At 43.3% G+C, this 14,457-nt stretch overlaps 2 protein-coding genes across 2 annotated transcripts in view; both read right to left on the bottom strand.

Moving 5' to 3' along the window:
- The window catches only part of LOC146074120 (A disintegrin and metalloproteinase with thrombospondin motifs 2-like), a 301,085-nt gene that overhangs the window by 99,456 nt on the left and 187,172 nt on the right, over positions 1-14,457 (bottom strand). The window contains exons 7-8 of the mRNA XM_083181900.1: positions 10,627-10,732; positions 5,155-5,298 (exon numbers count right to left, since the gene is read on the bottom strand). Of these exons, the coding sequence (XP_083038026.1) occupies positions 5,155-5,298; positions 10,627-10,732 (250 nt within the window). The remainder of the gene's footprint in view (positions 1-5,154; positions 5,299-10,626; positions 10,733-14,457) is intronic.
- LOC146072347 (uncharacterized) lies at positions 8,384-10,216 on the bottom strand. The gene is made up of 2 exons (XM_083179629.1): positions 9,569-10,216; positions 8,384-9,187 (listed from the first exon to the last, which is right to left on the bottom strand). The coding sequence occupies exons 1-2, from the start codon at positions 10,119-10,121 to the stop codon at positions 8,577-8,579; spliced, it is 1,164 nt and encodes a 387-aa protein (XP_083035755.1). The 5' UTR covers positions 10,122-10,216; the 3' UTR covers positions 8,384-8,576.

Genomic DNA, 14,457 nt, shown 5'->3' with positions numbered 1-14,457 from the left:
GAATGTGGTCTTAAGTATATCTGGAGGACTACACGTCCTCTCAAACCATCTTAAATCTAAAGAGAAGCTAAACAGTCCATCAGCGGCACCCTGATGGCGGAAGTGTGTGTGGCAGTCACATGATGATCACGTGATTCACGTGATTCCTAGACACAGAATGAGCCCTGGAATGCACGTCAGCGGCCCACAGATGATGTGAGCGCGAGTAGCGGCCACATGACCACCATGTGACCCATGTTACACCTCACATGTCTATACAATGTATTTGTGATAGGCTTATCCCATTTGTGTATGAGTAACCTTGGCAACTATACGGAGCAACCAGGAAATGTTTATATCTATGAACCATGGCCCCAGCCAATCAGATTACACTGACCCCCTTTTCAGGTATTTCATGTATAATACATATATATTTGATGATTTATTAGTTTATTGGATATATTTATTTGCCTTCTATGTATATTCCCTTTGCTTTTTTAAACATTTTAGTTTGTAATTCTTCAATATTGTAGTTAAATCAGAACAGGTGCACCAATTTTTCTATTAGGATAGAGGTATCTAAGACCTCACCAGGGATTCATGTGTAAACCTTTCACAAAGCTGTACCTTGTTACAGAGAAACGCGTTAGGCGCAGAGTACCTGGACACTTACCTGCCACATCTTCACTTTACCAGCCGCCATTCAGATCCGCATTGCACAGCCATCTATTACTCCGGAGGAATTCCATCCATTATGGAGGATACTGCTGCTACGCATTCCTAATTGGATGAATTCCCCAATTGGACACAAACTGTGGTAACTATACGTTTACCATCTATGTAAGAGAGACTTTCCCATTGGAGATTTGTTATTGTGGTCTATCACTGGCGGTACACATAGGAATGGATCCAATCAGTTTACAATAATTCATACAGAAAATTGTCAAAAGGTGCTGTGTGCTTTTCATGATGTTATTGTGATTCATTTTTATATAATTAAATAATACGTCATTTTAATTTCATATTGCTGTATAGCGCTACTTTGTTTTTTTCTTATTTCTATGTTGTTGAAAGGACCTCTCCCTCCAAGTAGCTGCTTAACAACTCATCCCTCCCAGCGCCCAATATTGTTGCCTAAGCAACTATTTCCACTTTGTCTGCACATTGTACCCAAAAACATTCACCTTGTACTTTTAATAATTCACCCCTTAACTGCACAGTTTGGAATATCAACTTTGTAACTTTGAAGTCCAAGTTACTGACTCTGAGATGGGCTCATCTCTCTCCGCAGATGCAAACGGTGAGTTTCTGCATATAGTCTGTGCAGCCTGCCCAGCAACGGGGGGAGGGTCAAATGGGACAGCCTTCCCAGGGCCCTGATGATATGAGGGGCCCCAAATTCACTGGCTTCTGGCACACCCACTCCTGCCGCAAATTACATCATGCGCACAAGCAGTGTGATACACGAGTATCGTGACAGCGCACTGGCCTACCAAGCCTGGCCTCACTGGCAGCGATATTTACAGACTGCAGGCAGCACAAGTGTTTTGAGTGTACACACTAGACAATATAGTAAAAGATATAAAACATATCACACAGAAAGCCTTTCCTGAGCAATAGCTTTATTTATATCATCTAGTGTGTAAAGGGCTTTAGATGGCAGCAAGTCATAGTTTTCCAATGACGGTGAGTCCAGTATTCTTGTATCTAGATCTTATAATGTATTTAATGTATTTTTCTAATTTGAAGGCATATTCATATTTCTAATCTTGGAACCACAGAGTCAGTGGGGGGGCGCACTGGCAGCCCTGGGTGGGACATGGAAACGTCCCCGAAAAATGGGACGTTCCCGCGGAAAGCGGGACAGTTGGGAGGTATGTGTTCCCCAGCCGCCAGTCCCCTGCACGGGGCCAGCGTATGCACAGTAACTTCATACATACTGTGCATGCACTGGCCCAAGCCTCCATGGGCTGCGTTCGCAGCAGCCCCCAGAGGCTTAGGGCGAGATGTATTAAAATACATTGACGCCCTTCGCGGCCCCCCCGCCGCGATGCCAGCGCATATGTACTAACATATGCGGCTGACATCGCGGTACGGTGACGGAGGCCCCCCCGCGATACCTGTACTGTGGTGTGCAGGGGGTCTCCATCACCTTCCTGCCGCCTCCTGCTCCCCTCACGCCGGGGACAGCTAAGCAGGCTGTCCCCGGCGCCTCCTCCTCCCCCCTGCAGCCGGAAGGATGTCCGGCTGCTTCCCTAGGGGGAGGAGGGGTTTACCTTCCGGGGTCCAGGAGGACCCTTCAGGAAGGTAAGCCAGAGGGCGGGTCGGCGAGGCGGCGGGTTTGTGTCGGAGGCGGCTAGCGGCAAAAAGAAGCCCATAGGCTACTATAGGGTATCGCCACCCAAAGGTGGCGATACCTTACAATGCGGTATCGATGCGGCCAGGTTTTGATACATCGGAAAATGCGGTAAAACCGGGGTTTTACCGCATTTTCAGTTTAATACATCTCGCCCTTAATCAGGTTCCCGGGCACATGCGCAGTATGGTCTGCTGTACTGCACATGTGCAGAACCCATTTTGGGGGCTGCTGCGCATTTGCGCACAGAGAGGCATCCCGGAGGGAGGGAATACCTCCAAATGGGACTGCCTTGAGTGACTGTCAGGTCGGACTTCCAAAAGGAAGTCACTGCCAGTCACATTGAAGCCAGAGCAGTCTCACAGACTGCATCTGGTTTCACTTTAGGCAGAGACAGTGATGGATTTTACCTTGGGGGGGCTGCAGCCCTGCAGCCCATAGGTAAAAACCGCCACTGCATGGAATGATCTGCTGCAGTTGGCTATGAAACACCATAAAGGGTAAGGGCACACAAGACTAGAGAAACTTTTTGATATTTTGCCAACCCATTATAAACCCAATTAATGAACCTTTTAGGTCACTCCTAGTTTTTCAATAAATAAATACAATGTCTAGATAATATACACCATGTAGTTTTTATCTGGCTTTTTCTGTGGCCTTTAGATTCTGCTGACTGGTATTGAGTTGTTGATTTTGTCCTGCTCTGTCAGAAAGTTTTAGTTCCGAATGCAATATTACAGTGATAAACATAAGCGCTCAGATGTGCATGTGATGCTAGGTAATGCTGTCTACACCACATTGTCTGAGAAACCTAGGTGTACTGTATGTATCGGAGGTCTATGTTTGGTGCATGCAGATGTGAGACTACCATATATTTATATTATGTGTTTAACTGTAATCTGGTAGTTTCTGGTCCTGATGCTGGCCACACATCAGGCCAACTTTCCTCCAACCATCCAACTAGTTGGTTTGATGGAATACAAATCTGGTACTAGATAGGAGCAAATGTAATTTTAGTTAAGTCATTTGTTTCCCAAATCTGAAAATGGACAACAACTGCCACTCAGACAATGTACTGTGGTTGGACCTATTTGATTTAAACAATTTCACTGAAAGTTTTTGTCCATTCTCTTGGGTTTGTGAGCAAATTGCTTACTGCCATTTGCCCCAATACAGTACCAGATTTTCAGTCCAACCAACCAATTAGTTGAGTGCAGATTATTGGGACACACTCATTGGTGCAGTGGTTCGTGCTGCACAGTGTTTAGCTGCATCCAATAATTCCCTAGGAAGCTGGAAGTCATGGGTTACTAAACCTCAGCGTCCAAATCCAAAGTCTTTTGTGCACTCAGATAATTTAAGCCTTATGTTGTTTGACACGGGTGTGGTATAGCTTTCAATGTCTAGGCCGGTAGGAGGCATGCCTGGTTTGTGGGCATTTGTACATAATATTGGGGTAAGTAATGCTATTCAGCAGGTATTCAGAAGCCAGTAGAGAGGCAACTTTGGGTACTTCTTCTTTGAAGTTAAGTAACGTTGATTTTATCTGTGCAAGGGAATCTGATAGCTTCCTTTAAAAATATATTGTTTTGGTTACCTAAACCAAATAAAGCATGTACAGTATTATATTTTTGGATGTGACTGGAGAAATGACATTGCATTTTAAAATATTGCTGTCACGTGTGCCTAAAATAGCAGGAATGCAGTAGGGGTGGGCTGCAGAGGGAGGCTGTGCAAACAGCTAGGCAGGTTTTGAGAAAGAACATTGGGAATGGAGCAGAGTTACCCTGCTCCATTAACAAGTCAGGGTGGGTGGCAGGTAGGGTTGCCACCTCAGTCATCTTCGATTCCTGGAGATCCCCCCCCCCACACACACACACACACACCTTCATGTGTGCGTGCACTCCCGGAAAAGTGGGCTTGGCATTGTAAAAAAGGCATGACCTCTTCAGAAAAGTGGGCGTGGCCTCTAATACAGACATGTATTGAAGTCCCTATTGTTACATTTAATAACACATTTCCCCTACTGACAACTCCTACACAGAGATACCTCATACATCCTCCCTTCACCAGTGACAACAACTTCACAGCAACCTCCCCCACCCCCTCACTTCTCTAACATGCATATCTGCCCCAAATACTGACCATCCACACACAAATCCCCCCCTCAACACTGGCCTCACCATTTCCTCAGCTGACAGCACAGATGGCAGAGGTCCCCTGGGACACAGTTGCAGCAGGCTTCTATCTCCTCTGAGGCTCAGTTTGGGAGGAAGCGCTGCTTCAGCATCTTAAGCTGTTAGCTGCACAGCGCTCCTCTGTCCTCTCCAGCGGGCCACTTTATATATTTCTGGACCTAGAGGGAGCTGTGGGGCGGGCAGCAACTCGCAAGTGCCCTGTGGCCTTTCTGGCACCCAGAGCTCACGCTCCACTGGAACCACCCTCCCTATGCCACTGACAGTGTGCACACTCAGTTGGGAGGCTGTGGAGGCTTTCAAAGTCACCTGGATTCCGGGAGAATCCCAGAATCCGGGAGACTGCAAAAACATCCTGGAGGGTTGCCACCAATTTAGGGAGAATCCAGGAAATCCTGGAGAGGTGGCAACCCTAGTGGCATGTTAGGACTGTGAACCAGGGAAAGGACTGTGGTGGTGTTTACATTAGTCACCATAGCGCTACCAGCAACATATGCACACTGAGAATCAGCCCCATAAATACTGTGTAAAACTGTTGTAACTTGGAATCAGTAAAAAACTGCTGGACTCTATACAGCAGAATCAAGTTTTGCTCATATTAAATGGGATGCTTAATTAACTCACTTTAAATAACGACTCAGCTCTTGCTGGCTACATCGAGACCAATGAAAGCGATGAAATGAAGCTTGTACAAGCGGAGCCATAATGCTTCCCATTCTGACTTCATCTTCACACCTGTTTCCTTGCCCATCATGTTCCATTCCTAACCTAGAACATAGAATTATAAAAAACCAAGTGTAAATGAGAACATTATTTTCATACACTGTTATGATATGTATTATAGCACATTTACACAACATATGGAATAGCACCTGTAATAAAACATAGCCATCTTTTAACCCTTTCACTTGCAGATGTATAAATCCATTTTATGCTTTATCAAAATTTACCATCTGTACCTTATCAGATTTGCACCCAATCTATAACAGAATTAGACATTTTTGCACCTGATCTTTTGCCCTATTTATTAAACCACTGGCCACATTAATCAGAAAGTCTTCAGATGCCAGCAGAGTTGAGGTTGAGGGGGAAATTAATTATGATTTTTTTAAATTTAGTTTTAACAGGCAGATGTCAGTATTAATAGCAATCTGATAGTTAACAGTAGCTGGGCATATCTTAAAGACATTAAAAAATAGTTAATTCCCCCAGACCAGGGGCGTAACTACCCTTTGTCCAGAATGGCAGTCATCAGGAGTACCAGCCAAGGAGGGGTGCCATCCAGTGTTGCTACCCATGTCCAGGCGGTAGAATGACATAGTAATTATGTCCAGAGCCACCCACAGCAACATACCTATTGGAGTTGGGCATGCCACAGTGTGGTCATGCCCCTTCTCACAATAACATGCCCCTTTTTGGGCACACATCGAATTTGCTTGTTTATTGCTTATTTTAATATAGAGGGGTGCCAGTTCCTTACTTTGCCAAGGATGCCTCGCCTCTATTTTTGTTATGCTGTATTGTGTTATATTGCTCCTGCCAGCATATACTTTCCAAGATCTGACACCAAATGAGAGTCTGTTTGAGGTCTCTCTTTTCTATACATTATGTAGATGTTAAACAGGAATGAGAGAGAGAGCTGAATCCCCCACCTGATGATGTCCTGGGAAAAGTCTGGGATGGAAGTGCCCGCCTTCGCTATACACCGGTTTTTGCTGTAGCACTGTGAAAGAATGATTTGCATATACATCCACTCACTGCCTTGTGTAGGTGGCCGAAATCATTCGAATGATTTCTAAAGCGCTCGCTAATCTAAGTCACTCTCTGGTGCCTTAGATAAGCGGAGCCCTGCTCAGTAAAATTGGTGGGCAGCTGACATCCGGTGACATCCCCCCCCCACAGAAGACAGGTAGTGGCTTCGGTTGGCATAGGGACACCCAGCACTTTGTGGGTATGCCAAGAAAACGCAGGGCGTTTGGCATGTGGACAACCCCTAACCGCATCCTACATGCCCCCCCTGCTCCGAGCGCCACGGAGACTATTCAAGTCTCCACGAGTGCCTGCAGTAAAGGCCTGCACATGTGCATAAGTGATTCTGTGGCTGTGCATGCACTTGCAAAAAATATTGGTACCCGTTGCGAATTCACAAAGTAGCGTACCAACCAGAATAAGGTCTTTAATGTACTTTACAGCTATAACCCTACATACACTCTAAAGACAGCTATCCATATCAGTTGGCATAATTGTGGGAACAAAACATATATAGCGGTTTCACACACAATCCATATTTAGGAGGGAAATCACCTGTAAAATAAACAATTGTCCTCAAAACTGTAATACTTTAAGTTTTAAATACTGTATGGATATAGTCATATGGACTGATCAGGAGAAATCCCACAACAGAGTAATTTCTCACTTTTGAGTTTTGTAGGATCACCGTACCTTAGGATAGAGCTGCCACCAATTATTGGTTTTAGTGTTTTAGATGTAATCTTAATAACGTTCATTTAGCCAGTGGTGGAGTCTCTCCTTTCTACAGGTGAAAATAAATTACAGTAAATACTGCCGTGGCGTTTATTCCTATTGCTAAAAGCACTGGATGAAAGTTACTTGCCAAGGTCATAATAATACCCCTTTCACACAGAAAAATCCCAAAAACCCAGGTATTTCCCGGATTCAAAAACCCGGGTACAACTAGGCAGCAAGGGGCTGACCCCCTTTCACACAGGAGCAAAAACCCGGGTATTTCCTGTGTCGACCCCTTTCACACAGAAGCCAGATTTTTCCTGCAAAACTCTGTGTGTCATAAGAAAAGGACAGTTTTAAAGGCACACAGAGATGAGATCATGAAAAGTGGGAGGTGTCTGCTCACTGCATTGCATTAAACATGGCTGACAAGTTGCAGAACACCCTCTCTATTAACCTAAATACTATGACACAGTAGAAGTAGAAGGACACACTGGTTGTATGTTTGAAAGAACTTGTTTTATTTTTCACAAAATATGTTTTATGCAGTTCACTTTAAATATAAAATGTTTTCAAATATAAATCTTTAGTGGTCATAAATACCCTTTCAACACTGAAACAACATTGACCTATTGCAACACGAGGTAGAATAAGTATTTAGCATAGGTCTTCTATCAGTGGTGGGTGAATAGGTTGTGCTGCCATCCAAGCTGGTATTGTATAGGGGAGACACACACCTAGTTTGACTGTCCAGCAGCCACACATTTTCATCCGGCACTGTATATATAGATAAACACTTGTATTTGCAATTTTTGGTACCTGTAGGGCACAGGTCTTCAACCTGTGGCCCTTCAGATGTTGTGGAACTACATGTCCCCGCATGCCCTGAGTTTTTTTGCCATCCTACTATAGGAAAAAATGTGGCAATGTATGGTGGGACATGTAGTTTCACAACATCTGGAGGGCCACAGGTTGAAGACCTGTGCTGTAGGGCAATTCGAAACACTCTGGCTCCTGCCGGGCAGTGAAAACCCGCACGGCCAGGAATCTGTGCCGCACACAGCAGTTTACAATGATGGGATCCGGCTGAAACCAGGCGGCCTGGGTGAATGGTCACATCTGTGCCCATTATTAACTACGGTGTGTGGCACGGCTTCCTGGCCGTGCGGGGTTTCGCCATCCGACAGGAGTCGGAGTGTGTGAAATAGCCCTTATTACACCCCAAAAAAAATATAAATATATAAATATAAGCCCCAAACAGGGAATTTTTGTATTGCCTTAAAGATAAAGAAGAAGGCATACTGTGTACACATTATAGATTATGTTCAGCCACATATCTAGAGTATACTCTATTTGTACACATTTAAATAAAAAAAAAATTTGAGAACTTTGATTCAGCTCCAAACTGAAGAACCAAATGAGCTTTTTTGAGGCTCATAAACTAAAGAACCATAATACTCTACTGTGTACATCAAAATGGAACACAGCATTTAACGGGCCTTGTAAGTGCCACTTTTTAAGCAAGAAAAATTGAACGAGCCCAGAAAAAAGAGAAAAAGAACAACCATATAGCAACATTACTACAAATGCCTGTAGGCAGTGCTGATTACAGTGCTAACAGGAGTGTTATGATTACTGGCATTCACTGAATCATCAGCATAATTTTTCACATTGCCATATTGCCTACTATATCCTGTGCCATTGACAGTATCATGCACTGTCTCCTGTGGACTGGTATTGGCATGTGGCCTACTTGGCTGTGTGGCATGTGAAAAATTATTGCCCATGTTTTCAGTATAACTACGCCCTTGGCCCTGCACAGTAGTTTGGCTTGAATTTGAAGGCATAAATGTATGGCCTCTGTGTGGAGGATTACAATAATCACCCTCAGCGTACGGACTACACAGCTTGTAAGGCTGCGGATTCTGTAATGTAGACACCATATTGGTAAGGAAGGTCATCTGTGCATCTCGATTTTCACGCGCTATGCGTTCGTGCAGACCCACCAACTGTGTGAGAAAGGAATCTTGCAACTGTCTCTCGTTGTCAAAGAAGCGCTGCAGTCGGGCATCCTCTTGAGTTTGAAATTCAAGATCGGACTCTCGGAGATGATCTACCAGGATTCTTGACATTGAGCGCGTAGCAAGCTCCATCTTTGACGTTTTTTTCTTCCTTGCAGGTACATCAAATACTAAAAATAAAGGAAAAATCATTACAATCCAATAGCGGCATGCCAGTGTATATATATATATATATATATATATATATATATAGAGAGAGAGAGAGAGAGAGAGAGAGAGATAGATAGATAGATAGAGAGAGAGAGAGAGACTACTACTACTGGTTCCCACAATACCCCTCTCCAGGGCACACCACACGTGTGCTGTAGTAGTGGGTGCGGGGTTGTTACCTGTGTTACAGTGAGACTACAGGTCCCAGCAAGCCTGCAACACATGCTGATACTTGGGAGAACCACAGGTACCAGCATGTGGGGCATTAAAGGCCTGCTGATACCTATAGCCCCCTGTACATCTATTAAAATAGATACACAAACAATACTTGAAAAACTTACTGTTACGACGCAACGTTGGGGTCTCAGTCTGTGCAGGAGTGGGTGTCCCAGATGGAGTAATGGTGCTGGCTCCACTGTCCTCAACCTCAGCCTCTAATGGATCAATTGTGTCCTCCATGGCAGCAATAGGATCAGGGATGCTGTTGTCTATGCTGTCTTCCAACTCCATTATAGGTGGGCAAGATGGGCTGCATTCTGGAGTTATGCTCCGTGATGAAGCTGCACTGGATGATGATATGGCAACAGGGTTCACCAGGGCAGAATTGCCAAAGACCTCGTTACATTGGTCGAAGTAAACCCATTCCATCCTCCCAGCACCACTTTTCCTCCTGTTGTTGTCACAAACTTTGTTGTAGTACCTGCGCAGAGCTTTTAGTTTGTTGACCACCTGCTGCTGGGTACGCACAATGCCCCTTGAAGTGAGGACCTTGGCAATATTGGTGTAGACTACAGCGTCCTTCACTGTGCCAGTAATCTGTTTTCGGATTTCTTCCTCCCCTCTGACACTGAGCAGCTCACGGATCTCCTCATCTTTCCAGTGTGCCATGGCCATTTACTGCTGCGCTGCACGCCTCTGCCACGTGCGCTCAGCCAATCAGGGAACCTGTAAAGATCAGCCAATCACGCAGCGCCATGCTGCACAGCCAATCAGCATTATTTTTCAATAGTCGGGAGAAAAACACGGGTCGGACCCTTTCACACAGCCGCAAACACGTGTCTGACACGGGAAAAACCCAGGTAAATACCTGGGTCGAAGTCCCGGAACTTTAGACCCGTGTTGACCCTTTCAGACAGAAGAAAAACCCGTGTCGACACGGCAAGAGCAGGGAAATTACCGGGTCTTTTTTTCTGTCTGAAAGGGGTATTAGTTGCCATTTACATATCCCAAGTTTCCATAGTTCAGTGACTGGAAATTCAGTTATGGGTTATAAAGTGGTGTATAACAGATTTAAAATGGCTAGAAAACAAACACTTTACTAAATACATTACTAATTGATACAACATGTTACCAACAAAGTAACTACTTTTAGTAAGCTTAATCTTAGTTGCCTACTCACACATGACCAGTTTCATGAGCTACAACAAAAGCTGAAGAGAAGCCATCCTCATGATTTAGTGTGCAGCTTCGCACTGGGTGACACATTCCTGTAACGGGAGCATAACCTAAAGAAAAATAATAATAAATAAAATACAGTAAGAACATATATCCTTACATAGTAAAGCACAGTCTGGAAAGCATGTCTGTCTGTCTGTCTGAAAACGGTAATCTTGCAAATCGCTAGACAAATTGATCTCCAGTTTTCTCTATTAGGTTATACAGTTTCCCCAGAAGGTTTACCTATATTCACGATGGGCGCTGAGCAAAATTACGCTTTTCAAATCAGCTTACAAAGCCGCAGTATACCATGTACATCAGTGCTTGAAAAAGTCTCCTTTGAAGACAAAACGTATTGACATCACTTCCTTCTCACTTGAACCTTTTTTCTGGTTCACTCACAAAGGCAATTTCCTTCTCAAATGGACAAAACCATTTGCACTGCAGGGGAGGCAGATGTAACATGTGCAGAGAGAATTAGATTTGGGTTGGGGTTTACTTCAAAGTGAGATCTATATTGCAGTGTAAAAATAATGAAGTCTGTATTGTACAACACCCAAATCTAATCCCCCCCCCCCCTTCAGTGTATATGGTTTTGACCATTTGAGGAGGAATTTGCGGGTGAACCAGAGACTAAGGGCCTTGGAGTATTAGCGGATCCATCTTATCACTGATTCATCAGACATTGGAATCCCAGTGGCACGGTCTGCTTACCTACAGCGTCTCTCTCTGTTTAAAGGTAGCCGCAGCACCCAAGACGCTGACACTACATCCTACGGCCTGAGCACCCACTCCCCAGTGCGTTTGAGCGGTTCAAGGACACCCCTGATACATGCAGCATTTCGGCTCTACGCTTACAGGTGCTGCCAGCAGAAATACACCTCAGCGGACTAACTTCTGCTTCCCATCCATCTTTCACCACCACTAATAGTGTGTGTAACCTGCTGGGATACAGCTCCAAATCACTAAAATATTTATCTATGAGACTCAGTTTCACCAATTAAATTTAAGGGATCTGCTTTCCCCGCCCTGCTGGGATGCCAGAAATTACAATTACAATAATATATTAATACATTATTATACCTGAACATGCACAGTGTTAATCTGTCAAGACAAGATACCTCTTCTTATTCTGCATTTACACAATTTTTTATATTTGGGTATATTTGCCACCTAAAATAAATGTAATACAACAATTGCAGTGTTTAAACTTTTTCGATACACACACAAATACACATACATGACCAAGTTCTTTTTATACAAATACTAAAGTAGTAATTACATATATGGGTAGAGAGCCAAGTTTGGAGAGGGGGAGCATATAAGTGTTAACTTTTTAAAAAAGCAATGAAATTCCATATACGTACATGTTTCACATGTCACATTAAGACTTCTTAGATAAAATCTGAAATTGCACAAAACTACTGAATTTCTCCCACTCAAGCTAAAGAAAAAGCAATGAGATTCCAATCATTAAGGCTGACGCCTTAATGAACATGTTCCTTGTGCAATTCAGATATGTTATGCCATCACACCCTGCGGTTAACTGAAGATTCAGCGCTCTCACAGAGTGAATTGGAGTATTTGTAAAGGTGGCCATACACTAGGGCAATGTATCCGAGGCTTCAAATTGCATTCGATTTCCCTTGAACTCCCCGGAAGCTTCCCTGGAGTCCTGTATGAGGACACATCTATATGTCAGATTTTGTACTTGAGTCCTTATTTCACCCAGGATATATTGCATGCATTTTATCAACCTGTGACAAATCACAAGCAATTTATCTTGCATATGCACTTGTGCCATATAAGTGGCCTGGCTTTAACGGTCACCATACACAGGTCCACCTTCTCCTTTGGATTTCCTTTAAAGCTCCACATCGGCTCAACGGGAGGGCTTCATGAGATTTGTTAATTTGTAGACTCCCATAGAAATGAATGGGCGGCTGCTGATTGGCTGAGAGAGCCACCCCTCCACGCGCACACCTGAAAAAGTGGAGTGACTTTCTGCCTAAGAGACTCAAATTGCTGCACTGCAATCTCCTGCACCATGACAGGAGCCAAATTCTGCATATAAAGTCATCCTGAGGATTGTCACCCACTGTATACCCATGGCAGGGAAGAAAGGTATATATGCCCCTTGTTATTTCATCTGATCCCAAAAATGCTGCTGCTAGGGGACCATACAATGTATCACAATGGTTAAGTAGGGATGGACACTGGTGAATTACCCATAATTTGATTGTCCCCACTGGAGGTTCACCTTGATGGTATAAAATCATCTGCAATTTTGTCCACTAATGGAGAGAAAACAAAAAACATGTGCTATTGAAGGCTGCCATAGATAACAAAACCATCACCCATTGGTGTTTAACCATCAACGGTTGCTAACCATGGATAATAAATAGTCATCACTATGAATAAGTGCAATGGTTTTGGAGAAAAGCAGCCTTCCCCATCTTTTCAGCTGACTTAGGGGTACTCTAAAGGTCCATACACACTGGGCGACTATGTCCAGTGTGTATGGACAACGATGATCGCGTTCATCGTTGGGGGGAAAGCCGCTCAGTGCATACTTTCAGCTCAAAGTCGCCCAGTGTGTATGGGTCTTTAAAGTTTTTTTAAAGACTATAGTATTCACCCATATAAACTCAATAAGGTGATTTTGTACAGTACATAAGAAAAATAGGGATAGATATTATTAACAAAAATATATCAGCAATAATAATCATATAGCAACATCCAAAAAAGAAGAAGAATTTTGGAATGACCCCATAGCTCTGCAGATAGTGACTTTCTGAAATAATGTTGGGACCCTTTACAGTTAATTCTGCATCAAACAATACATCAACTTTGGCTACTTAATGTTTACAATTGCCAAGTTCAATTTTACATATATGGTGTCTGGATCTAAGCTTATGTACTATATCTAAGGAATGATGTGGCAGCTCTGCCTGGTCACAAAGGAGTCAGTTAACTAAAACTCTAACATGTGGACTAAGGGGTATATGACGTGGTACACAAAAGAAACAGGAATTAATTTATCAAACAAAATATTTTATTTGTAGAAATTTTAAACTTCAGTCACCTTCAATGCACTCTCCTTAAATGAACACATTTGTTTAAACATCATTTCTATTGCTCAAAACTTTTTAAAACTCATCTTTGATGCCTTTTAGTACTTTCACTGTTTTTGATTCACCTCTTCAATATCAGAAAAATGTTTTTCTTTAAGGTCTCTTCAGCCATGGAAATAAAAAAATTGCACGTGGAGAGATCGGGTGAATGCGGTGGGTGAAGCAAAGTTGTCATGTTTTTGGTTAAAAAATGCTTAACACAGGGCTGTGTGGGAAGGTGCATTGTCCTGGATGAAGAAACACCTCTTTGCCACTAATTGGGGTGTTTTTTCTACAAATCAGGGCGTAACCTTTTCAAAGCTTTCAAATAAAAACTTTGGTTGACTGCGTGACCTTGAGTGAAAAATGGACCAACAGCGATCTTTGAGGATGACTAGACATTTAGTCAAATCAGGTCAGTTGGCTGAAGGACGTCTGGAACAAGATTGATAGTCAATTGACATTTCACCTTGTTTGAAACAGGAAAACCTTTTGCAAACTTGTGTTTTATTCATGGTAGCATCCTTGTAAGCGATTTGTAGCATAATAATGGTTTCCGGTGCATATTTTTCCCCAAAAAGAAACAAAACTTCATAAGAGCACATTAAGAAGGGTTCCGCAGACATGCCTTTACTACAAGCACCTGCCCTCTAGAACATGATTCTTTTGGGTACCTCCTC

The sequence above is a fragment of the Crinia signifera genome, chromosome 4, assembly GCF_055691185.1.
Source record: "Crinia signifera chromosome 4, ASM5569118v1, whole genome shotgun sequence".
NCBI classification, from domain to species: Eukaryota; Metazoa; Chordata; class Amphibia; order Anura; family Myobatrachidae; genus Crinia; species Crinia signifera.
This window is presented reverse-complemented; position numbering and strand designations above follow the sequence as displayed.

Coding starts and splice junctions, on each gene's coding strand:
- LOC146072347 (XM_083179629.1), bottom strand. CDS start 10,121: ATGGCCATGGCACACTGGAAAGATGAGGAGATCCGTGAGCTGCTCAGT. Junction 9,188..9,568: donor CCCAACGTTGCGTCGTAACA/GTAAGTTTTTCA, acceptor CTTTATTTTTAG/TATTTGATGTACCTGCAAGG.